General features: G+C 36.0%; 1 protein-coding gene across 19 annotated transcripts in view; it reads left to right on the top strand.

Annotated features, from left to right (window-relative positions):
• Positions 1-682: 682 nt before the first annotated feature.
• AHI1 (Abelson helper integration site 1) overlaps positions 683-25634 on the top strand; it is a 121588-nt gene continuing 96636 nt past the window's right edge. For 5 of the 19 annotated variants that reach the window (XR_010388376.1, XR_003262114.2, XM_026119964.2 and 2 more), the window contains exons 1-14: positions 684-932; positions 4961-5032; positions 5864-5985; positions 11747-12372; positions 12928-13082; positions 13624-13843; positions 14115-14165; positions 14580-14772; positions 16222-16317; positions 17923-18117; positions 19286-19438; positions 21644-21776; positions 22773-22896; positions 25175-25404. Coding sequence is in view for 16 of the 19 variants with exons in the window: in XM_026119964.2 (XP_025975749.2) it covers positions 5023-5032; positions 5864-5985; positions 11747-12372; positions 12928-13082; positions 13624-13843; positions 14115-14165; positions 14580-14772; positions 16222-16317; positions 17923-18117; positions 19286-19438; positions 21644-21776; positions 22773-22896; positions 25175-25404 (2308 nt within the window). In the remaining 3 variants the exon portion in view is untranslated. Of the gene's footprint in view, positions 933-956; positions 1094-4960; positions 5033-5863; positions 5986-9802; positions 9827-11746; positions 12373-12927; positions 13083-13623; positions 13844-14114; positions 14166-14579; positions 14773-16221; positions 16318-17922; positions 18118-19285; positions 19439-21643; positions 21777-22772; positions 22897-25174; positions 25405-25634 lie in introns of those variants that run through there. The other 14 variants (XR_003262115.2, XM_064509021.1, XM_026120015.2 and 11 more) reach the window with 10 other exon arrangements.

Raw genomic sequence — 25634 nt, 5'->3', positions numbered from 1 at the left:
AATAAACTGTCCTGGTCTAACAGTGAGATTTTTGCATGATACATCGCTTTTAAACGATTAATATTTCTCTCCCATTTTCCACATGCAGTCACGTAACAGCACCGAGCAAAAGCGGGGGGGCAAACTACGACAGCACACTCCCGCGGCGGAAACTGTTATTCAGAGGGACTCGTCCCGGCCCCCGCCACCCACCAGCTCCGCACCCTGTGGCGGGCCAGGCGGCGGGAGGCCCCTCCCGCCAGGCGACCCGAGCGCTGCCGCGAGGCCGGGAAGCTCCACAGCGCCCTGCGCCGCGACGAGCGGAACTGCACCGCCGGGAAGCGGCACCTCGAGGCGGGCACACGCGCTCCCGGCCAGCCCCCGCCTCTCCAACGCCAGGCCCAGCCCCGCTGCTACCGCCGCCGCCTCGGGGCTCCAAGCCCGAAAACAGCCCCTGCGCCACACCGCCCCGAGGCGGGGGAGGAACGACGCACGCACAATAGCGGCCTCAGCCCAGCCAGCTGCCCCCGCGCATGCGCACGAGGAACAGCCCCGCTGCGCTCCCTACAAACTGCCACGACGCCTCTCGAAGAACCTGCCCCCACCGCGCAGGCGCGCTCCCTCAACCCCCCCCCGCCCCGTAGCTAGCCGCGCATGCGCACCGTTACCGTGCAGCCAACGCCCCCTTCCGGCAAGAAAGGCCGTGGGGGTGCCCCTCCTAAACCGACCGGACGTGAAACACAAGCCGTGCGGGTTCTCTGTTCCGCCCTCCTGCGCGCATGCGCGCTGTTTCCTTGGCAGCTTGTGGTTGTTTTCGGCAAAACCAACTGTGAGGCGCTGCGAAGGGGGAGCCCGGAATGAGGGAGAGACCAGTGACGGCGGGGGGAGACAGGACAGCCACAGCAACCGCCCGGCCGCAGCGACGGCGCTGAGCGTGAGGCCGATAGGCCAAAGTGAGTGATGCCTTCGCGCTGCTGAGGAGCTGCCGGACGGGGGTGGAGGGAGCGGGGCGATGCCGCCTTGTGCCCCCTCCGCGGGCGGGAATGCCTGCGTGCGGCCGGGGTCCCGCCGCGGCGCTGCCGCCGCACGTCTGGGTGCGCGCCTGCAGCGGCGGGTAGGCTCGGGCACGCCTCCCCCCGCTGCTGCCTCCCCTGACCCCCATTCCCTCGGAGTCGCCCTCCCCTCTCCACTTCCCCCGCCGGGAGCTGGGGGCTCGGGCTGCGGGTTGGCAGCCGTTACAGCGCGCGCCGTGACGCGGCCATTGGCGCGCGCGGCAGCTGCCAAGGCGCGCGCGGGCCAGCAGGCGGGCGGGCGGGCGGGGGGGAGGGCGGCCGGCGCCCCGCGGGCGAGGCCGGCGGCGGCGGTGCTGGGGGCGCCTCGGTCCTGACCGTTCGTCCCGAGCTGCTGCGTGCTTCTCATGCCCCTTAGTATCCTTGTTGTTTTCCGTTATTTCTCTACGCAAAGAAAAATAGCGCTCAGGAAATAAATTCTTGAGCGTGATCTGTTGGAGAGAACCCGTTTTTATAATTGTAATCGATAAGGCAGAGACTTAAAAATGTACGAAGCAATTAAGTGAGATGTACTGCTTTATAGGAAACTGAAATCCATACTTTTGCCATCAGACTAGGGACTGGTTTTAATTCAGCCATCTAATCGACAAGGTTCCCAAGAGTTCTGGAAAAAAATGACGATTTCTCAGAAATTAAAGATTTCTGGTATGTTACTATTACATAACTCAAATGGACAGATAGTATCAGCTCCTTTAAATGTCCTTTTAAAATAGTGTGGACACAAGGTTGTTACAGACATGTCTAAACCACTTAAGCTGCAGTGCCTCTAGTAATATTTTTGATATGCTGATTCATAGGATTTATGTGGTACTAATAAGGCTTTTAAATGATAAAGGCTGTCAGCTTTCTTAAATAAAATACTTAATTTTCATGAATAAAAATGGGCTCCTCTTTCGTATCACATCCATCATTAGTAAATAGGGACAGATTCTTTAGTGTTATTTTGCTGCACAATTCCGATTTAAACCTTTCTCAGCTCGCAAGAAGTAGTGATACCTAGAAATATTTAAATGAGAAGCCTACTAGTAAAACCCAAGGTATCCTACTGTGATGACTCATCTCATCTAAAAGTCTGATTCCATTTTTTTTCCAGTCACTTGACAATTACATTTGTTTTTTACAATAGTGGAAAAATGTGGGGTTTATTTCATTAAAATTCTGAAGTGCGCAATTATATTCTGTCAACTCAGTTTCCGTAGTGACCCTAAATGGATAGGGGATTTGTCACTTACTACCATGTAACATTGAACAAATTACATATGTTCTGCTTCATTATAGTATAGGCTTGACTTTTTTTTCCCCGTAGTGGTTGATGAAAGAAATTTTATTGAATTGTGTGCTTTGTGATGTGTTTGGGATAGAAAAGATCTCTATTACAGAAAAGAAAATATAGCTATTGTAAAGACAGCAACAACCTGATGAATTGGAAAAACATATACATAAATAAAGATTAAGTATTAGAGGACAGTAAATTAGATGATTTTCAGAAAGGTATGCAGTCCTAATATTTGGAAGCTTTGGCTCCATGATTTTGTTTTCCTCGCTATTTGTGATGGCTGGAATATACCACTGTTCCCAAGTATGTATTTTTGTCATTCCTGGAAGCATTGCTTTATATTAGCTAACATAAAAAAGATGAAAATTGATCCTGTAAAAATACCATTTAACAGATGCACCTCAATGATAAATGAATTTATTCAGATTGGGGTACTGTGATTGCCAAACTTGTAAAATTAAATCTCTCCTATTTTAAGGTGAGATTATACAGAGCAAACACGCTTGTTCTTACCCTCGTTGATTAATGGGCTATATTTACACAAGTTCTAGTTGCTTTAATGCACTGTGTCAAGGGTTATGTAATTCTAACTTGGAAATATGCTGGAAATAACAGCGCTATCGTAGGACTTGATAAGATAAACTCTTCTACTCAATAAATAGAGGTAAATACAGTGTGGTGAACTCATTGGTGAATTTGGTAAATGTACATTTTACAGAGGAGAATACTGGTAGAAATAGGATGAACAAAGCCCTTGGAAAGGTGGTTGTTCAATGATGAGCAAAAATACCTGCAAAATTAGTTTGCCTGTAGTTTTTTATGGTGTGATTTATTTATCATTTGGCTATAAAATTGTTTTCATACTTGGAATAGGTTTGCACCATACTTACTTTGCAGTGTTGTTCTGTATTCTTTCTCATATTTTTTTCTTTCTGTTAAATCTAAAAGCACTAATTTTTCTGAGATGTGGTTGAAATCATTAAGCTAATCATAACAGCAGTTTCTGTGTTCCTGTTACCTGAAATGAAGATTAAAGTGATACTTTGCTATATTTTATAACTATATTTTAATTTTATGCTTTCAAGTTTTAAGTACCTTCTAGCTGATTGTGAATTGACTAGTTGAAAAGCAGCACTTATGACCACGGTACTTTTAGAATGGGCTTCCTATGTACCTAAGTATAAACTTCAAAGGCAGATTTATTTTTAATTATATTTTCTTCTTCATATCTTGTAATAATTAGATGTTTGTGTTATTTTTCACTGCTACTGTTTTAATTGGGACAGTAAAGATTTGCTTTATCAGACAAAATATATTTTAGTAAGGGAAAATGTTGTTACCCTGTTGGTGAAATGATGAAACATATTACGGAACAAAGCATTTTTTTCCTTATATGAAGTCAGTTCTGGTTATCCTTGCTCCTTTCAAACAGGCTTAGACTGTAGGATAGTTAGTATAAAGGCTTTTGCTTGATACACAAAATAAACTAAGGAAACCTGGCAGCTGACTAATCAGTACTTTTGTAATTCCAAACCAGCCTCAGGTCTTTGCCTTTTTTGGATGTTTGTTGTTGTTTTGGAGTGAGGTTTTTTGTTTGCTTTGGCCAGTTGGCAGACTAGACTGCTGTAGGTAGTAGGTAGCATTGTTTGGGAGAATGCTAGCTGGCTTGGACTAAAACTGTGCCAGGGATAATTTAACCATATAGCCTGGCAGTATTTTCTGGTACATCTTAATTTACTAGGATAGATGTAGCCTGGGTGTATTGTGGGCGTTAGATGGTGGAGTATAACAGACGGTATTATGTGAAGAGAACTTGGAGCTATTGCCTAATGGGCTATGGGGGGAATAGGTAGGTATAATACTTTATTGCATGTAGGGCTAAGGGGAACGTAACACATTCATAGGAAGCTAGGCTTCATTAGTTCCACTGTTTACAAAGCAACTGTTTTGTATTAAATTTTTTGTAAAACATTCTGAATTCTGTTGATGAAAAGATAAAGGTGTTTAATATTTGCCTTTGAGCTTTGCTTGGCTTGCATTTTTAAGCTTTTCTCCCCTACCAGGATGGCCTAACATTTTTTTCTTTAAAGAAATGACTTTCATGTAACTGCTCATCTGCTTTATGCAAAATACAAATGCTTTATGTAAATGTAAATATTTAGAAATTTGCAATAAAGTTGGATTTGCTGGCAGCTATTAATCTTTGCATTGGAGGCTGTCAGCTAACTAAAATGTTGCTTTCTTAAGGATGCTATCATGATAGGAATCTGCTGGAAGGGCTTCTTTGTAAATGGCTTCACAGGTCACTATTTAGATAAATTGTGCATTTTTTTAAAAGATGGAAATACTATAGTACTGAGATACTTGGCTACCCAGAAAAAATAACTATTTAAATTGTTGTAGCGCTTTTTTATTTATTTGCAAATAACAAGTATCAGATAGTGAGAAACCTGAGCTGAGATGCGAGGGCAGAGAGCTTGTCATAATTTAGGCAAATATTTATTTTTAGACTGTTTGTGTTGTATGCCTGATTTGAGACCTGTACTCATCCTTGATATTAATTAGCATGCATTAAGTTTGTAGTATCAAGTCTATGGACCAGTTTGTTCATTAAAGTTGTTAATTACTTTGATAGGATGATGAGTTCAGAGGAAGAATCGGGTAGTGTGTTGAGCCACTCTTAATTCAGAACTGAAAATGCCACCAGGTAAGATTATTTTGTGTTTGATTTCTAATATGTATTTTATAATCAGAACTAGATGCAAATGATAGGAGTTACTTCTGTCTGTAAATTTGTAATGCTGCATTGGCTTAGTTTTGAGTGAGTGTTCATAGCTGATTTTCAAAGTGTGTTTAATTTTTAGGGGAGGGGATTTTATTTCTAATGGTAAACATATAATAGCTGAAGATTCAGTAGCCTTTTTTAGTGATGTGCCAAGTTGCATTTTTAATTCTTTGGCTACAAATGAGCATGCCTCAGGGGAGGAGCTAGAGCACCTCCTGCCTCAAGAGTTGAAATGGTGCTGAGGCAGTATCATGATTCACTGAAAGGTGTCTTGGCTCCTCCTGAGTCCAAGTCCGTGAGCTCTCCTGCCTGTTACAGCTCCATCTCAGGGAGCGGGCACTGCTTGTTTCCTCCGGGTTCCAGCCTCAGTAAGAACCCAGCAGTCCTCCTGCAAGCAGCATGTCACCTCCAGCAGCTGTATGCTACTACATGTGAACAGGGAGGGCAATAATCTGTCATCTGCTTCAGTTAGCCAAGGGGCTTGTGCTGATCCTGTTGTGTGTATCCTTCAAAATTGGTAGGGAGTGTTGACTTCCGCAGCAAGTAATTGCGTGGTGTGTTTGCACAATGTTGTTGCTGAGTTATCCTCATGAAGCTTACATCGTCAGGGCAAATTCTTAACTGAGTTCCAAGTGAATTTCTTGGTAATTTTTTCCTAATTGTCATATATTGCAATTTTAAGGCATGATTAGGCACTATTTTAGCAATGGTGATTATTTAGCAGGTAAACCGTAGTCTAGTTTCTTTTTACAGTTGAAAGTGAGGCAAAGGCAAAAACCAAAGTTCGCTTTGAGGAAATCTTCAGAAGTCATGCTGGCCTAACAGACAGAAAGAAATCAAAGAAAAAGAAGTTTCACTCTCAAGAGAATATTGTGGTGAGTTTGAACACATCCAAGTTTTATTTGGGTGCCTTAATGAAAAAAGTTCAGGAAAATATATTTTTGTAAACATTTACAGAAATAAAATATAAAGCATCTTTGTGCACGTATCTTTTATTGTCAATATGGTTTTTATTTATTGTTTGTGCAATAGAAATAAGTCCTAGTAGTCTGGAGGTATGCCAGAGTTATTCAGAGTATAAAGTTAGTAAAGAGCAAGTGGCACATGCAGGCATGCACTTACTAAAAGTCTGTCAATACTTTTTTTTCCATTCACGTTTTTCAGAAAAATTTTAGGACTTCTAGATTCATTATGGACTTCATTGGGAGTGTGAGTGATGGGCTTGCAGGCCATAATGGTATTTAGTTTTGAGATTAAGTAATACATCTGTGTAGTACAGATACATCTGTGTAATACAGGTGCATACGTGCAATACATATGTGAATTGACAACTGATGAGAATTTATAATAATTAATATTAGAGATAACAATCAACTTTATTACATTTCCTAAAATTACTGGTATGAGAACAAGAATTTACAAACGCTATTAAACAACATTTGAAACAATTTTTTTTCATTATGGTCCCAATAATCAGCATAATTCTGTATGTGCTAATCTTTGTGGTTCCATTGTGATTACATGTGTACTTAGGCAATACACATCTCTGAAGAGTTGTTCTAAAGACTTGGGCTGCAGTATATAACTTGCACATTAGGAATGATTGTATCAATCTCACTTTATCATTAGGTGACATTTCTGTTTGTGCCATATCCCTGATTAAAAGAACCTCACAGGTTTCCTAAGGTGTGGTTCATATTGCAGTCTTTTTCTTGAACACAAGAATATGTTTAGTGAGAGTCCTGTAGATCCCAAATATTAACTCATAATGCTTGAGATTAAAAAATATATTGCTTCATGGACAGATGTGCTGTTTTTATTTTCCTCCTGTTAGGATTTATGTTTTCAGTCTTTTTTTTGTCTCATCTATACCAGATGTTGAAAGTGAATGTTCATTTTATTCTCTAATATTTGTTTAAGATACAGGGGTTGTATTTTCTATAATATCAGAAATGAACATTTGTTTATCATATACAGCTATATTCTGTGTAGTTGTAAAATACTTCTTAGTGTTGTCATGCTGAAACATAATTTTGTCTTGAGCTTGACAATTCAAAGTTGGTATTTGCATGAATATCTTTTTTTAATTTTGTACGTCTTTTAGTTTGCAACATAATGTCTAAAATACAGTATAAAAAAGTCAAAGGTTTTTTTTTTTCTTTTGCTTTACTGGCATATATATAAGCTCACGGATAAATTCCTCCTCCTTAGATTTATTTCTTCGGTGAAACATGAATTTTTAAATCTGTGTTTTGTAAGTATGATGTAAATGTCTTTGAACACATAATTGTACATTCATATCCAACTATATATCACTCAAACATCAGAAGATTACTTTGGTTTTAAAATTGGCTTCCACTCTGTTCCAGAAGAGACTTTGATGTAAAACACTAGTATTTCAGAGTTGACTAGAAACATTCAAAGTCATGGTGAACTGAATCAAAAGTTAACAGTGCACATACATATTAAAAATTGTTTTAGGATCCACATTAGTCAGTATGGAAGCCTAACTTTTATTACAGTTTTGCTGAAGCTGTAGATTTATAACAATTAAAACACTAAAAACCTAAGAACTTAGAAACAGTGTGTATCAAAACCTAATGCTTCCCATTTGGAACATTTCACTGAATTCTGGCAAAATTGTAAGCCCTAAAGTTGATATTTTTCATGCTGGTTCTTCCATTCCAGTAGAAATTTCTATAAAAGCTTAAGCAAGTACCTGTCATTTCTTTGTCAGAAATAAATATGGAGTCTGGGAGGAGATGGTGGTTCTGGCTGATTCTGTTTCAGTTTTGCTCACTTTACATAATTTTGCTCTGTAGTGTTTCACATACCTTGAAAATATGTGAAATCTATCAATGATGGTTGTCCTTGTGTCACACACCTGCCATGAATGGTCTTCCAGGTTTGATCAAGAATAGGTCCTGCCTGTGAGCATGTTTCTACTGGAAATGTTCCAGCCTGCTTCTTTCCTTTTTCTTTACTAGATCTAGCTTTTCCTAAAGTAACAAAATGTTCTCCGTTCATGGTCCATCAGCTCTTTGAAACCTGAGTTCTGGAACTGCAGGAGATTACTGTAATTCTAAACTGCGGAAGTGAGAGTAAGGAGACCGCACTCCCTGTGCCTGTTGCCACGTCTGCCTGGAGAGAAAGGAAGTGGGAATGGGAAGGCTGATATTGGTGGGGCAGGAGGAGTTTGAAGTCACAGCAGTTAAGGATGAAGGGATCGTAATAGAGGTGGCGATAGACAGCAGTTGTTGCAAGTAAAAGATCTGGTTTGTCATTCAGTAGCCAGAGATGCAGCGGGTGTGAGGCTTCAAAGCACGGCTGAAATGAGTTTACGGCTTTTGCTTTTGAAAAAGGACAAGCAAAAAACAAGCAATGGGGTGTAGTTGGAAAGGGAAATTGTTAGTATCCCTTCCAAAGCCAACAATGTCATATTTATTTTTTTCCAGTTGTGCCTCCTGTTACAAGCTATTAGAATGAGGTTAGCCTCAAACCAGGCAATGATTTGACATGTCTAAAGTCAGTGTGAAAATGCTTGAGCTTATTATGTCTGTCTAAATTTCATATTAGAAAAGAGAATTTTTAAGCAAGAAAATGTCAGTGATGGTTTCTACTAGGTAAAAAGCAAGAGAGGCAAGAAAGTCTTTCCTAGATTGCAGCCTGGCCAGGTTGCACTATTGAATGGGCACACATTGATAATTAAGGCTTAGTTTTTGAGGCAGGACTTTATCTATTGGTTTATCCATTTGAAACTTTTTTCTTCCTACCTAGCTGAGTCCACTCTTTCCCTCTCTTCATAAGGCCTTAAATGACGGCTTGGAATTCTGAGTCTCGTGAGGGTACCAATAACAAGAATCTATCTCTAGCCTTCAAAATTCTTGCAACTTTTCTTTGGACATTTTGTAGGTTTTTTCAGACTAATTCTGTTGTTTAGCTTCTGTCTTGGATGTAAGACACCCCTGCTGAGCTTTGAGATTGTAGAAGTTTCTCAGGTCTGTTTTATAGTCCTTTTTTTTTTCCGTGAGCTGACATTCATTGAATAATTGTGGAGATTCAACAAGTGGAATTTGCTGCATTTTGTGATAGTGTTTTATTTTATTATGAGATATTTTGTATATTTTTTCGTAAGAATAAATTTGCTGTAGTTAAGTGTAGGCTGCTATTATTCATATCAGGTATTTGTGGATGAGTGTGTTTGTTTATAGTTGTAATAAATAATAGATGCCAGTAAAAAATTCAAGCAGACCTTTGCAACAGCTAGTTTTCTTTGAGGAAATGATTCTTGCATATCAGAGTTACTTTAGAAACTCTCAAAAATGTCAAAGATTAGTTTTCAGTTTTGATTTTCTCAACTCTAGTTTTTGGGCAGCAGAAATGGATTAAAGATCTATCAAAGGCAAAAAAATTTACATGATCTTGATTGTTGGTAACTGTTGGGTCTTAACAATTGCTGCTATGTTCTAGCCTTCATTCCTTGTACTCTGCATTCAAAGCTTACCCAGTAAAAATGCAGAGAAGGAAGTGGATAACGCATGAGAAAGCGTTCTTATTTTTGTTTTAATTTGGTTAATACAAAGCTTGCTGCTTAAAATGTTATTTTCTTTCTCTGTCTCTCAAGTTATTTATATTTAATCTTTCACATCCTCTTAGATTATTCACTTACGAATATGAAGGATGTTACTGGTCTATTTAGGCGAGAAAATGTTGAAGGTACAAAACAGGATTTTTCATTATTTGATTTTGAGATAATTTAAACTACTTTTAGACATTTGGTACTAAAAATAAACATACTGACTGAATTGATACATGAGTAGCTTTAGGTTTTTCTGATGTAATAGATACATATCCTTGCATGAAATTCTAGACCCTATTTCTTCCACTCATTTATATTCTATTCCTGATACTGTCATTTAATATTTATCATTAATGTTCCTAGTTAGTGCATTTTTAAGCTTTTTCTCTAGTTTCAGACTTCAGCTTATATTTGTTTCATTTCTGTGTATTTTTCTTGTCATACTGCTTTTATTTGACAATTTTCCTACACGAATAATAGACTTTAATTTCTCCTTTCTCTATTGTTACTCATACACTCCAAACTTTACTTTCTTTTTCCTGCCTTCTCCCTCCATAGGTATAATTCCTCCCTTTCTGTCCACACTCTCTCTTCAAATGTCAGATGTGAATAAAACAGAACAATGGTGAAGGTTCGCAGGCTAAGATCATTATAATTCAGTCTGAGATAATGTAAGGAATACAGTATGGAGATGATGACTTGCATATAGAGTGTACTTCTCTCCCTAATCAGGCTTATCATTCTCACTGCTGGATAGGTGGGCATTTTTAAGTCAGGATCCTCCCAAGCATCACTGCCATTGTAGCTTTATTTTCTGTCCACGTCAAATGCTGTTTTCCTCCCTTTTAAGTTTATAGATTTTTGTGGTCATGTTCTTTTTTGCATATTGTCCCCTTTTTAAAAATGTTTGAGACAAACATGATTTTTACGTTCTGTATAGGCTATTTATGCAAGAAATGCCTATGATAGCCTCCTTGTTCAGCATTTGTGAAAAAGTACAAAAGGAGTCTTGGCTTCTGTGCATTTTTAACACATTTCTTAAAATGGGAGAAGTCTTCCCAGCCTACCTGGGATTCATTTGTGTTTATTGAGGGAGGAAGAAGGTCTTGGGAAAGAAAAGATCAAATGTAGATACTTAATATTTTTTCTGGGTATGTTTGTTTTTATTTGCATCCTTAATGTTTCAAGGCCTTTCTATTAACATTTCATCTCAACACTCCAGAGAGTTTTAAGACAACAGAGTAAATGAACCTCAATGACTTAATCTGTGCAAGAGCAGAGATCTGTGTGTCAAGCTCCTTACAGAATTGGGTCTTAGTTATTGTGTTGCTTGGACATGTTACTTGGAGTAATAGGGGAAACAAACCTGTAAGGAGGGAGGAAAGTTTACAGTGTGTTTCCTAAGGACCATAAAAAATGGGCAGGAGGAGTGTAAAGACAAACATATTAACTGAAACTAATCTTAGTGGTTTTTTTTTTTTTTTTTTTTTTTTTTTTACTGGACTGGCTTTAAATTGACTATTTTTTGTCAGTCTACTAAGAATAATGGTTTTTTTCAACTTTATAAATTTTTTAGAAAATGGCATAAAAGAAGTCAATTTTTTAATTTTAGCACTTTTTAGTAAGATTTCAGTGTCAAACTTTGGCAACCAACTTTCAGTAGAGTCCAAACAACTGAACCTGGAGTCTACCTCTAATTTACATTTTAAATGGATGTAAATATTTATTTTGGTACTGCATGTTATTTCCAAGTCTTACATAGTGTAAAACACTGGCATAGCTTTATGGAGTAGATTTGTCTTCTTAGTGAATATGCATATAAGTTGTTTAAAACAGCGAAGCAACAATCAGGATAGAGTGTTCAAATACAAACTTATTTTTTTTTCGAGTATGAAATATCTGTTGCTTTTCAATCTGTTGCTTGTTAATTTTAAACACAATAATTAATGTTTGATTTTATTTTGTGTAATATTTAAAGAAATAACATTAAGAAGTACTATGTTTATCCTTAGAATGCAGTTTTTCAGATCAAGTATGTTTTATATTCTTATTTTTAGCTTGACACCTTTAGAAGTAATGTTGATCTAGCTAAAGAAAGTGGGAGTGATGAAGTGATTATAAACAACACACATAATCCTGAAGAAGAAAGTCCCCGATTTACAAAAAACAAACTGAGAGAGAAGGCCTCAGTTGCAGAGATAATAAACAATGAGGTTGTTAGTGGAGAAGAGAACAAGCAACTGAAGTTTAACAAGAAGAAAAAGAAATCACTGTTACAAGAACAATTTAATGAGGAGGAAAAATTATATGAAGTTAAATTGGAGAGTTTTGAGGAAAAGACCAATGATTTTCCAAAGAAAAGAACAAAAAGTAAATCACAAACAGATGTACCTCATCAAGAAGGTGATAGAAAGATTAAAAATTCCTTGACTGAAGCGAGAAATGTAACTGACTTAGAGGAGGAAGAAGAGCTAATTCAAGCCTATCAGATGCATGTAGCTGAGGATGAGGCAAATGCAATTAAAAAGAAAATAAGAATGAAACTTAAAGAACAGATGTCTGAATTTACTTCCACTGTTCAAAGCCGTGAAGTTGTATTGAACAATGAATTTGGCAAAAAGAAGAAAAAGAAGAAAGAAATGCCAGTTTTATGTGAAGCTGAAACAAGGTACCATGATAAACGGTAATCAATGTGTATTTAAATCTTTAGCAGAGTGTTTCACATTGTTTTAAAATAGGCAAAAGCTCTCCGATAAATTTTACGTATTTGCTAAGTGATGAAGTAACTGGATGATTCTATTACAGAAAAAATATTACTACCTGATACTGTTTCAGAATGCTGCCAAGATTCATATTTAACTTACAGGTTCTGTTTAACTTAAAAAAAAAAAATCCTGCATTACTATTTGAAGTTTATTTCCTGTGGAACCATGTCTTAACTAATTTAAAACAATTTTATGCATGTTTTACTGGTGATGAGTGATGGCCCTGATTTGGCAAAAAACTATTGGCTTAGCTTTATTCACATGAATGGTTCTACAATTACCTGAAAATTAACGGGAAACAAGGAGGGGAAAGAAATGAAAAAAGGAGGGGGGAAGGCTGCACTTTGAAGATGCACAGATGGTAATTTGGAGAAGGAAAGAGGAAGTTTCAAACGGATTAATAATGGTAATGAATAATTGTATCCATATATGCAGTAGACCATAATTGCTGATAGTAACCTATTGCATTGCAGTGCAATGTCCCTCTCAGAGCTACAGCATTATCCAGCAGAAGATGATAATGAAAATCAGTCACTGGAAAGACTGTTTACATCAGGACAGAAACCGGAGGAAGGCATGGAAAAACAGAAACCTAAAGCAAGGAGAGTTAAAAGGAAAACTAAAAAAGGTTCGCCATCAAAATGTTAGAATGGTGTGTTTTATTTCCCAAGACTTTTTTTTTCCTTCCTTTTTTGGTTCTAAGATGCATTTTAACGCAGTAGTAACACAGATGTGACTGAGACTGCTGCTGAAGTTACTTATGTTTCCTTTACTTAAAGAAAAAGTAACAGAGAAAATACAGAGAAAGCATGAATTGATGCATATCTTGTTTCTTGCATTTTCCTTAAGAAACTGTTACAGGCTACTGTCTGTAGCAGGATATTGAACTATCTGGATTTTAATTCATCATGGCGGAGAAGAACTTATATCAGTCAAGAGAAAGAGCTTGAGTCTTAAAAAAAAGTTTGTCAGTAGAAATACATTGTATGAATTCATACATATTCTTGTGTACATTTATCAATGTATAAAATGCTGCAAATTTGCTGACTTTATTTTAACCTATTACATAACAAACACATGAAATATTATTGCTTTATTGTTGATTGCTGAGAGAATACTTTTAACTGTCAGTAACAGAACGTAGTAACCTCTATTTCCTTTGCTCCTAGTTCTAGAAGAAAACACAGAAGTTGCTGCACAAAATGTAGAGGAAATGAACGGTTCAGAAATTTCAACTCAGTCTAAATTTGGTTTTGATGATGATCTTGTGTTGGGAGTTTATATCCATCGAACTGATCGACTCAAAACTGATCTGCTCGTGTCTCATCTTATGGTTAAAATCCATATTGTTGACCAGAGAACTGGCTTATATGTTAAGAAGAATCACAGGTGACTTTTTTTAATAAACTGATTCTGTTGTCAATGATTCTTGCAATACATTGCTTCATCCTTAGAAAATGAAATATGAAAATAAAAATAGTGCTAAATTTTAAGCTTGCAAGGTCATTCATTAGGTTCTATATCTCTCATAATGAGTATCTAAGAGAAAATTAAGAGTGATATTCCTCCTTTCTTTTTGGCACTTGTAAATGCTCTACATTGCAGTATTGCTCTCAGGGTCCACACTTCTACAGCACGGTTCATTCTGTCTTCTTTCCAGAGAGAAAAATTCCCAAATCTCAAAATATTTAGAAGCCAAGATGAGGAAAAAGTAAGCAAAACTCATGTGGCATGAATAGCATTTGCCTTTTTTTATAAAAGCACTTTTAAAATGTTGAAATGAAGTTTAGTTCAATTTCTGATCACTTCACTTGTTTCGATTGTCATTTTGTATGATTATTCTGCAAACCAAATTTAAAGAGTTATATAGTAGACTCCACCAGGATTATTATGCACAAATTTGATTACAGTAACTTAATTCTTAGGATTTTGTACTTCAGCCTTTCTTATTTCTAAATATATGGTCAATAGCCTTAAATTTGGGGTAGGTTTAGAAATTTCTTTCTAAAATCAAGGGAATGCATCTTGTATGTTTCTTTGTTTTCAGTAATTGGAATACTGTTTTGTTGGAGGTTTTTTTTTAAGGCATTATAACAAATGTTACTGTTTGGAAATTTTCAAACAGCAAGAGGAAAGTTTCATCTTACTATGAACAAGAACAAATAGAGCACATTCTTCCTATCATGACGCAGCCATATGATTTCAGACAGTTCAGATCAATGCTTCCGGAGTGGGAGGAGCAAGTCATATTTAATGAGCACTTTAATTATTTTATTCAAAATACTGAAGAAAGTCCTAGGGTAATCCTGTTCTTTGAGGTAAGGATTAAATATTTTGCATCAGATTTTTGCATGTTATAGTTTTCTGTCTATGCTTCTTCAACAGTATATATTTAACTAACTGCGTTTTCTTTTTCACTTACATTGGATTAATAACACAGCTTTAAAGATAAAGCATTAACTGGAGATGCCAAAAAATATTGTTGGTAGTTAATACTAATAACCATCATTTATATGTTAAGAAACCCTGTTTTGATAATAGTAAGGAGGATGAACCATTCTTATTGACTCAGTTGAGAAACTTCTGGGAAAAGGTGCTAAGTTTGTTCCAGATCAGAAGTCATAGCACCACACAGAAAGGATACAGCTTACCTTTTTCGCATTCTTGAAATAAGAAAAGATGCCCAAGTATCAGCAGCTCAAAGATGGAGATTGTCTCCCTGTAGCAACACCTCTTTTCTCTTGTACCAATGAGCAAGCTTTTGTATTCTTTTCCATTAACATTGTAGACATCCGCTTTTCCTCTCCTGTTCTTTGCACAGTAATTATTACTTCAGCCTCCAATAAATTTGTGTTTATAGGAAAAATTGTGAAGTTTTCAACATGCTTTTGAGCTTTAAGAGTTTCAGTGTTTATGAAGAGTGTATGCAAGAGAGATTCTCTCGTGTTAACATAAAAATGGAAACCTGGTAGAAAAAAATGTTTTCCTTCCATGTTATTTATGTTTCAAATAAATTGTATATACAATATTGCCAGATGTTTCTTTATGTTCTCTGATATTCATAAATGAACGTATTTATAGAATTAAGTCCCTGATTGCTTAGCACAAAAGTAATTACAGTTGTGTGTAAGAGTTTTCATGGAAATAATGTTAATATTGGAACCAAAAGTATGACTACACTGAAAGCCTGCTGTTTGACTTTGGTGTGGTTTTTGAAATATGGATTTGAAGATAACATGATTCCAAGTTTTTGTATGCCATATAAACTTCCAGGAGTGGCTAAATATCAGAAGATTCCTGTTACAGATCAGAAAAATCAAAAAAAATCTTAGTCATAACTGATGAAGCTAGGAAAGGAAAACTAACTCTTTCCCCTTTTTTAGCTAGGTAAATATACAGCTATTTTTGGCAAACTATAAAGGATTTATAAAAATTACATATGAAATCAGTGAACGATGTCTCTCTTTTTTTAGCAACTTTTTCCTTTTTTTAGTGATAAAGTGGGAAGCATGAATATTTCTTTAAAGACTTGCTCATGATTGTTCTTTTTTAAAAAAAATAGGTTACAAGGAGCCATCAGACAAATGCAAAAGGGTCTGCTATTTCTAGTTGTGTCCTTTTGTGGAAGAAGTACTGTTTTTGTAATTGCCTAGAATTGAAATCTGCCTAACATAATGAATCACATCTAGAATATTTTCAGTATTTTTTCTTATCATGAAGTTATATATTTATTAGAAATATATTTATATTCCCACTAATGCTTGCAGATCCTTGATTTTCTGAGTATGAGTGAAGTAAGAGCCAACTCTGAAGTACAAATCCAGGAATGTGGTTTCAGAAAAATCTGTTGGGCATTTCTAAAGGTACTGTGGATATTCAAATAAAGAAACAAAAATTACAAACATTTTTATTAAATTTTCTATAGAAACTAACCCTATTAAATGGAAAAACTTTTTTGAATATTTCCAGGCAACAGACCTGAAAAGCAAATCCTTCCTTTCTAGGCTGTTTATTCTTTCCCTCTCTTTCCCTCCCCCCATAAAGTTCACGGTACAGAAAATAAGTTTGACAGTAAAGAATATATGTTTTTCAAGGAAGCATAAGAAGTGTAAGATTTTCTTTGTTCATTGAGTGTAGTACTTGGTAGAAAATTAGCAGATAGACTGAGGAATATAATCAGTTGAAATACTAAATGTCATGAAGGTTTTCTTTGTGTTCCTGAGACTGTCTCTGCAAAAAAAAGGACAAATTTGCTGATATCTATACCTCAGCTATTCTGTATTCTAGTGGCATTTTTAGTTAACCAGTCTTTGAAAAGACTCCCTAGCTTAATTATAAAATGCCTGTCATTTCTAGTTTCAGAGTTTGAAGTGATCCAGCAATGAGATGCGGGCAACTTAGCCTGCACATCATGTACCTTTCTCCCCTTTTAGGAGAGGCTTGGATGTGCCAGTTGATTGGCCTTTGGGAGCTGACAAGATATTACATGCTTTAACTTGTTTGTTTTCACGTGCTTCTGTGGATAGCAGATATTGACAGCCTTTGACCAGCCCAAAGCAGGAGACACACCGGAGAGGCTACCTGGCTGAGAGCTTTGGGGAAGGGGAGGGACCTCCAGATTCTTACAGACTGAGTCTCTTCTCATCTCAAGTCAAGATGAGTCTGCAGGAGTCAGGGCTTTGGAATCCCCTCTCTGGGTGTATATTGATGGGAACTGTGCATCCTGGCATTCAACACAGCCTACTACTGAACAGATGGATGAATTTCCAACTTATGAATACACATAAAATAATGGCTTGTTCAGTACTGTTGCATCGGTTTTTGCATTATCTTTTCACCTGTGTCAGTCAAAGCATAAGCATTCAGATAAACAGTGGTTGGTGTTAATGTCAGTAGGTATACACAGAATGAAAAGCATAAACACCGATTTATATCTTCTAATAGTATAACTTAATTTTTAAAATGTAACAGCAATTCACTCTTCTAATTCCATTAGTTTAATAGAACTCTGTTTCCTCTGAAGTTAGAAAGGCTGCTGCTTTGCTGTATCTTCTGCTCTGAATCAAAGCCTTACCAGTGGCTCTTGCTGCAGTATTCAAAATAATGTGGGGGAGGAGGCAGATTTGAAAGATGCTTTTTGCGGGATTGACAGTCCATTGAGATTTTGGTGATTCCAGGAAGTGTTGATCAAAAAAAAAAAAAAAAAAAAAAGGATGTTAACATTGAATTAGTGGATATGAAGTAGGTTTCAAAAGTAGGCTGTGTTCTGGGCTTTAATCTTAGTGATTCATTCGTGGGAATGGATATTTAATGCATGCCTACTTCATTACCACTTTTAGGAATAGTAAATTTCCCCAATGGGAAGTGGATTTCAGGATTTAGACTGTAGTTTTTTGATTTTAATAATAATAAATGATTTTTGTTAATTTTGTGTTAACACATTTTTCCTCTTTTACTCACCTTTTCAGCTTGTAGGTGCAAATGGAGTTCTAAACATTGACGGAAAACTGCGTCTGCAATTGTATTACCCACCTCCAAGACCTCCAAGGACCAGGTCACATTCAAATGTTGTTGAGGTTTATGAGTGGTGGGCAAAATGTCCTAGAAATCGTTACCCATCAACTTTATATGTAACCATAAGAGGCATAAAACTGCCAGATCATGTAAGTTAAGTATATATAAATGAGATTCTTCTGTAGATGCTAGTGATTCTAGCCTTTGCGTGTGTGTGTGTATGTACATACATGTATATAAAAGCTAGATTTGTGTATATGATATAGGATAGTTATTATATAACTAGCTTTGTGCAGATCTTGTCTAGTCTCCTGCTGCCTCTCCAGAAGGGCTCAGATCTCCCATATTTCCTGCATGGGCCATTAGATGTGAAAACGGATGCCTCAGATACAGCAGAGCACCTTACATGAAGGCAGACGCCTATGTGTGGAGAACGGAATTAAATTTCTAAATTGGTTTCTACTTGCATAGTAGACATCAAACCTCACTTTTTAGTCAGTGGAACTTAGAGTAATCCACCCTACAGTGGACTCCTAGTGACTGTCAGCCTGAAAGAAAATAATCAGAATGGTTATTTCTGCCTGATAACGTTTCCAAAATGACTTTTTGTGAAAGTGATCAGAACAGCTGCCAGTGCTTGGTGGCCTCTGTGCCTGTCAGGCACACTGCTGCTGTTACTGGACAGCATTCTGTTTCCTATGTGTTAAAGCTTTCCTTAAATCTTAGCTAAGGTTTAGTAAGCAAACTTGCAGGATATTGGAAAGCATATAGGCTTCACCTACAATAAAAATCATAAATGTTGTCAATCCTCCTGTTCTTTTGTCTTGGCAACACTTGCATGTAGTTTGTTGAATACACAGAGCTGGTAATGTCTTCTGGTATCATGAGTGCATTTCACTACCAAAGCAGTATCTTTGATTTAAAGGTAATAGATTAATGTCACTGGAACCATTTACATGCCAAAATGCTTTTTATATACAACACCTTTACCAGGTGCTAGAGCAGTACTAGTTTTTAGCAAGGAGGATAGTTACTGAAAATAGAAAAGCATTAATTATTTGAAAAAAATTTTAACATGATCTGATTGGTGCAACTTTGGAAACCCAGTTTGCTTTCTGACTTGTTGGTTACATTAAATGAAATAGTTGCTACATAGTTTTTGTGTGTAAGGCTTTTTCCAATCTGTTTATTTTTCAGTTAAAAAAAAAAAGAGATGTTTTGCATTTCATGTTAAAAGCACTTTTTAATCTTTTCAAATATCACAGTGTTCATTTTGAAAATATTTTTTTCCTGATATTTCATCTTGTTTACCTGAAGGTTGATTCTTCTTTCCGTTCTATGATGGCTGTTCAGCAGGAACAAGATAGTGCAACATTCTGTGAGCTACAGAGTGAAGGATCTAAAAGAACAGGTGAACCTCTTCCAGAAGAGAAGAATGAACAATTTAAATGGACAAGATTGCCTGGACAGGTGAAACTTTTTTTTTTTGCCTTTTTTTTTTTTTTTTTTTTTTTGTAATAATGTAAAGAAAGATCTACTATCTGTTTATAAATTTATATTTATGATGCGAATGTTATGAGGCAAGTGGTTCATCAAAATAATTTGTTTTTAAATCAGCAAAATATAAAATGTAAGAAAACCTCAGAAATAGGTAGAGGAGGCTTAGCTTTGTACGCAAACCAAGTGTGGTTGATTTAACCATTTTTACCCAGAACGGTCACATGCTTTTTCTCCAGAATTCTCTAGGAATTTGAAAGAGTAGGCCTAGTCAGATAGTGGCATTAAGACAGAAAAGCAGTTCTCAGATCTCGGCTTTGTTCATGTATTTTCGTGATTGGTTGGTTGGATTCTTTTTTTTTTTAATTCTCTCACTTAAAAAGGTATTTTACTGTAAAACAGAATTCTTAAGGAATTATATTGATGAACCTTATTATGAAGGTTATGCTGGCTTCATGCCAACTGCCAGATCACTGTTGCTAATAGAAATTAGCAATCATGAAATGGGAATCTTTTTGCAACCCTGCATAGAATGTCCATACAATGATTTTACGTTATTCTGTTGGGTGACGCTAGCATGAGGTCACAGGTCAGTAACAATTCAAATGATAAACCTATTGCACGAGGCACATCTGCTTACAAGAGAATGTTGATTTTTGTTTTGTTTCCATACCATAGTCCTTACACAGATCATTTCAAAAAGAACATTTAAGTATACGTGGACATCATGTTATTTCCCATTTGATAATAATAAAACATTGAAGAATCAGCAAGTCTGTTTTACAATGGAAATTTTCATGTTAAAAATGGCAGGATATTTAAAGCATGTATTTGTTACTGTTAATTATTTTTCAGAAAGCTTCTCAACATGACACTTTTCCATTTTACTAATAAGTGTGTATTCCAAACCAAGTGAAATAAGATCCTAAGAATATTGACTTCCCATCATAAAAATAAAATTTAGTAGCTCATTTATTCTTTGACTAGTCCATGTACACATTGAAGAACTGAGTAGCAATGGTGATGTATTTTGTTGTGTGCAGTCATGTGAACAAGTTTCAGTAAGATCAGCATGATCTTGTATGTCTTTCTTCCAAGGAACATTAAAGCATATATTTCTGTTTAAAAATGAATAATCACTCATAATTATTTCCTTTATATACATTATAACAACTGTTTTATGTTGACCTAAAAGGTAAATTATTGTTTAAAGAATCACTCCATGTTGAGACGCTGCTGTCTCTGTAGATATAGATTGGTGGATGATGTGTTACTTTCCCAAGATTCTCTATAGGATTATGAATTTATTTTATATATAGGAGTTACATATACAAATAAAGTGAATTTTATATATGAATTATAGCTACATGACTTTTAAGGAAAAGAAGTTTGTTCTAAGCTGATTCAATGTTGCAGTATTTTATTTTAGAGGTTAACAAGCATTACAATGCTTAACTGAGTATATAGTTTCCAAAAAGATGTATTTATGTACATCTACTTGTATTTTTTGAAGGTTTACTAATCTGTTCATAATCTATTTTATTTCTTAAAAGTATATAAAGTTTAGGTTAAATAATAAAGTAACTGCACTGGATAGCTTAATTTCCCTTCAAACTTTGAATTTATTGCTTTAGAAAAAGCCTGTGGAAATATTTCATCTCCAGGTATTTGAAAAAAAAAATAGGAATTGAAATTTAGATGAAAAATGCCAAAGCTGATTTGGTAAACCAGCGTTTTGTTTGCATATAGTTTGTTTTCTGAGTTTACACTGCAACAAGTAGTTTGAAAAGTTGAGCTTAGACTCCTTAAACAACTTAGACTTACAATCTAACTCTACAATTTATATTAAGTGAGGATAGTTGTTGTTAAACATCTCTTAAAATTAAGGAAATCATTTTGGGTTTAGATTTTTTTTTTTTTTTTTTTTTTTTACATTTTTAAAAATTGTTACTTGTCAGGAATAAAACCTAATGGAACAGAAGTTAATATATAAGCTAAGTGGGGCCTGAGTTATACAACAGAACTGTCTATTGACAAGGTTGGATTTTTGTTTTAAATCTGTTTGGGATATCAGTAGCTCTTTAAAACCTATGCATGACTAGAGCTGCGAATGTGTTTTAAGCATTGGATAATTAGTATTCATAACTGTGAAGTCATAACTCTTACCTGAAAAACTAGGTTTGTCGCATACCAAACAAGCATCTGTTTTCACTGCGAGGAGGAGATATGGGCTGTTTCTGTATTCGTTTCTCTCATGATGGGAAAACATTGGCAGCAGCATGTGCAGGAAGGAATGGCTATCCCATTATTTGTAAGTTAAAAATGCATTCTCCCTCCCCCCACCCCCAATAATTCATGTAGGCTGGAACTGGTAGAAGGAAAAATGAGCATATTTTTAAGTTCTTTTAGAAGTTTGATTTAAAAATTGCATTTAGTAAATTGTTCTAGGCATTAAGCATTCTTCAGAAAAATGTTCTTGTGTGAACAGTTGGATTTTGTGCGTGGTAATGTACATGCAATTTAAGGGCACAAAATTGTATCATTTCTACACAGAATTCTAATGGAAATAGTTACTTTGCACGCAAAGAACACATTTGTCGATAATAAGGTTTTAAGGGACATAATTTCTCAGTAACACACCCTCCCCCCTACCCCGAGTTTTATGTAAGGTTTTTTTTAAAAAAAAAAAAAAAAAACTCTTATGAAAGTCAGATACCGGGGCATACTGACATCTCCAGAGAGACTACTGTTTCTGTCGAGGCTACTGTTTTCCATGTTCCGGTACAGTTCATCTGGAACTGCAGATACTCCATGTTATTTAAACTGAGGGCTGCTTTTCACAGATGCATCAACTACATAGTGCTGAGACCCAGCATAATAGTTTTGAGATTATATTATAGAGAACAGTATTTTAATTGCACACAAAATAAATGTTTCAATGCAAGGTACAGTAAATTCATATTGCTTTACTACACAGCAACAGAAAAAGATCTCTACATTAATATTTTTCTAAGACTGTTCAGGTAGCAGTCAAAAAAATTGTAATCTGTCTCTCAGGTGGGACCAGTTTCTTAACAGTTAATACATTAGTGACAACCACTCAAACCACTAGATGGAAGTATACGCTTGCTGTCCATGCATATCTAGCAAGTACCTGATCTCTGAAAATGATAAGTTGAAGGAAAGTAGTTCACTTATGCTAGCAGAAGCTTAGCCTAAGACTGAACTAAACTTTGCACTAATAATTGCATATGACTGCTGGTAAATACTTACACATTTTTTATTTTTCTATTTAAAATTTCACTAGTGTATGAAATTCCTTCTGGACGGTACCTGAGAGAATTTTATGGTCATCTTAACATAGTGTATGATCTTTGTTGGTCAAAAGATAATCAATATCTTCTTACTGCATCTTCTGATGGCACTGTCAGGTCAGTATGACTGAAATGTTCTGGCAAATAGTGTCATAAGCACAAAAAAGAATGGTGCACTCTGTGGAATGTTACTGTAAGTAACTACTACTATTGTGTTGTGAGGTTTTAATTAAAGATTATTGCAGTGTGACTTTTATAAAAATTGCGATGGATTTACACTCGCTTGTGCTGTATTTACTATATTAATCTTTATCATATATATATTTGAGAGTGAAGCTTTTCCAGTAACTGTAGGATCTAATTCTACAGCACAGCACGAAAATTAATCGCAAGAAATTGGTGGGACGTATTGTCGAAGAAATTATCATGTTATGAATATAGTATTAAGTTTGCAAATTTGAACATGAGGCAGAATATTTTAAATCTAAGATTCATATAATGTGTTTAAATTGGCCACATTTTTTATATATATATGCATGTAGTTTATTGGATTTCTGGATACATAGCTGGATAATTTAAGTTAGATTACTTTAATGTGGTGGTATTATTTTTGAGACTGAATGTTTATCCACTTTTCTGGATAATTAAAAAGTGTACTTTAATACAGTGTTAATGTTGAAATCCTAATTTGTTTGAGGTTTAAAAGAAAAACTCTCAAAACTCTAGAAAAAACATGAAAAATATGGTTATGACACTGCAGTTTTATTAAGAGCAACTTCATAGGTTTTTGTAGGGTTTTTTTTTTAGCTCTTCAGATTCCTATTTGTTGTTTCTGTTATGCAACTTAGTAATGCTACAGGCAATTGCATAATTAAAATGCCAGAAGAATTGTTAAATGATATGTTGTATGTGTGGAATTGTGTATGTGTGATGTATTGTTCTTTTTTCCCACTGATTACTGCTTGTATATGGTAATAAAAAGAGTATTTTGAGTGTTTGTTCCATTTATTTTATTTTTGTTTTGGATGCAGATTAAATAAGAATTTTTGACATTGAAATAATTATCAATTTCAGTCAGTTGTGTATATATATATAAAGGCCTGAATGTTCCTCAGTTCTTTTTACAATTTGTGGCAGCAAGATGCAACTCTAGTGATCTGCCTCCTTTTCAGTGTACTGTACGTTGTCACAATATGAGTTGTCAGTTCCTGTATTTCTTGTCCGTTTTGTTAAGCTCTTTTAAAAAAGTCTAAGTTCAGGCAAGGTATTTCTTCTTTTCCCTGTCATATCGAGGTCATTTTATTGTGGAAACATGGTAGAATTGGAGGATTAGGACTAAAAGCACCCTACTATTGTAAAGCCCTATCATTTGGGTACCATTTAAGCAAATTTATAACCTCTAGTTTTCTCCCCCAGGACTCCCTTAATATAAAGTTAATTGACGCTTTAAGCAATAATAACCTTTTCTACAGTCAGAGCAAAACTGATCTGTAAGACAGGTAGACTGTTTGTGACCTTTGTTTATTAAGTTGCAGTTTAATCACTATATTCTTAGAGATTGTGTTTACAGTAATTTTGTAATGAACACTTTTTTTTTTAAAGCCACCCCAGAGTAAACTTAAAATTCTTCAGTAGTCACCAGAAACAAAACTTGGAAGGATAGCAATCAGAGTTACTTACCATATTGTAACTGTGTTCTCTGAAATGTGCTGTGCACCTGGATTTCATGATCTGGGTACCATTCCGTTCTTTATGAACTCTTCTCAGGGTAGGCTCTGTAATAAAATGCATAGATGCAAACAAATGAATGCTTCCTAAGAAAAATCTGATCTTATGGCTATGCGTGGTAAAGGCTAGGAAATAGATAAACAGATTCAGAACTGAAGAAAACATCCTGGAGATCACAATCAGTGTCTGGTAGGTAATTGTTCTTCTAAAATCTTCTTGGCTTTTATATATATTTAATGATCCTAAATGTCCCTTGGGTTTTTTTGTGTGTGTGCCTTTTTTTTATGAATGATATCCCAAAATATCTTAATAATATAACTCCTGAAGGAAACAGACTGATACATTCCTTGGAATACTTTATGTATTTTATGTATTTATGTATTTTAAAATGTGCAAAATGTAAAATATCTATTAATAATGAGAACGTGGTCATGAATTTAGTTGGAAGACAGAGTCATAGGCAATATCCTAATTCTTGTTAGAAAAAAACATATTAAAGGATTAAGAATAGATGGGAAAAAAGCACTAGGATTTGGCAGGTGCCGCTGAGTGCATGCATGCATGCATTTGCCTCTAGCCTCATTAGCACAGAATATGGCATCAGTTATATGTAGCTGTGTATGTGATTGCTTTATACAGTAACTATCTTAATTTCCTTTCCTTTTAGAATGTGGAAAATTGAAACCCAGGCTACATCTGCTGTGAGAGTTTTCCCTCATCCTTCATTTGTTTATACTGCAAAGTACCACCCAACTGCAAACTCTTTGGTTGTGACAGGATGTTACGACTCTGTGATTAGAATCTGGAATGCAAAAGTGAAAGACATCCATGGGCAACTGCTGCAGGAGCTTGATGGTCACAAAAATTTCATCAACACACTCTGTTTTGATACAGAAGGTATTTTCTCAGAATTAGTTCTTTATTGCTTTTTTCTCATTTCAGTTGAAGACGAACTTGAGCATTACTAGTTCGCTTTATTTCATAGAGGCAATATGAGATATAATAGAATGGAATAGTTTTATTTGTATTTGCAATGAATGTGTTAGTGCACTGTCTTATTTGGGACTACTTTGAGCAAACACAAAGGGACATGTAATCCCTGATACAAATTAAGAATATTCTGAATA

This window comes from Dromaius novaehollandiae, chromosome 3, assembly GCF_036370855.1.
Source record: "Dromaius novaehollandiae isolate bDroNov1 chromosome 3, bDroNov1.hap1, whole genome shotgun sequence".
NCBI classification, from domain to species: Eukaryota; Metazoa; Chordata; class Aves; order Casuariiformes; family Dromaiidae; genus Dromaius; species Dromaius novaehollandiae.
Note: the sequence above shows the minus strand (reverse complement) of the source record. Positions and strands in the feature narration are given on the sequence as shown.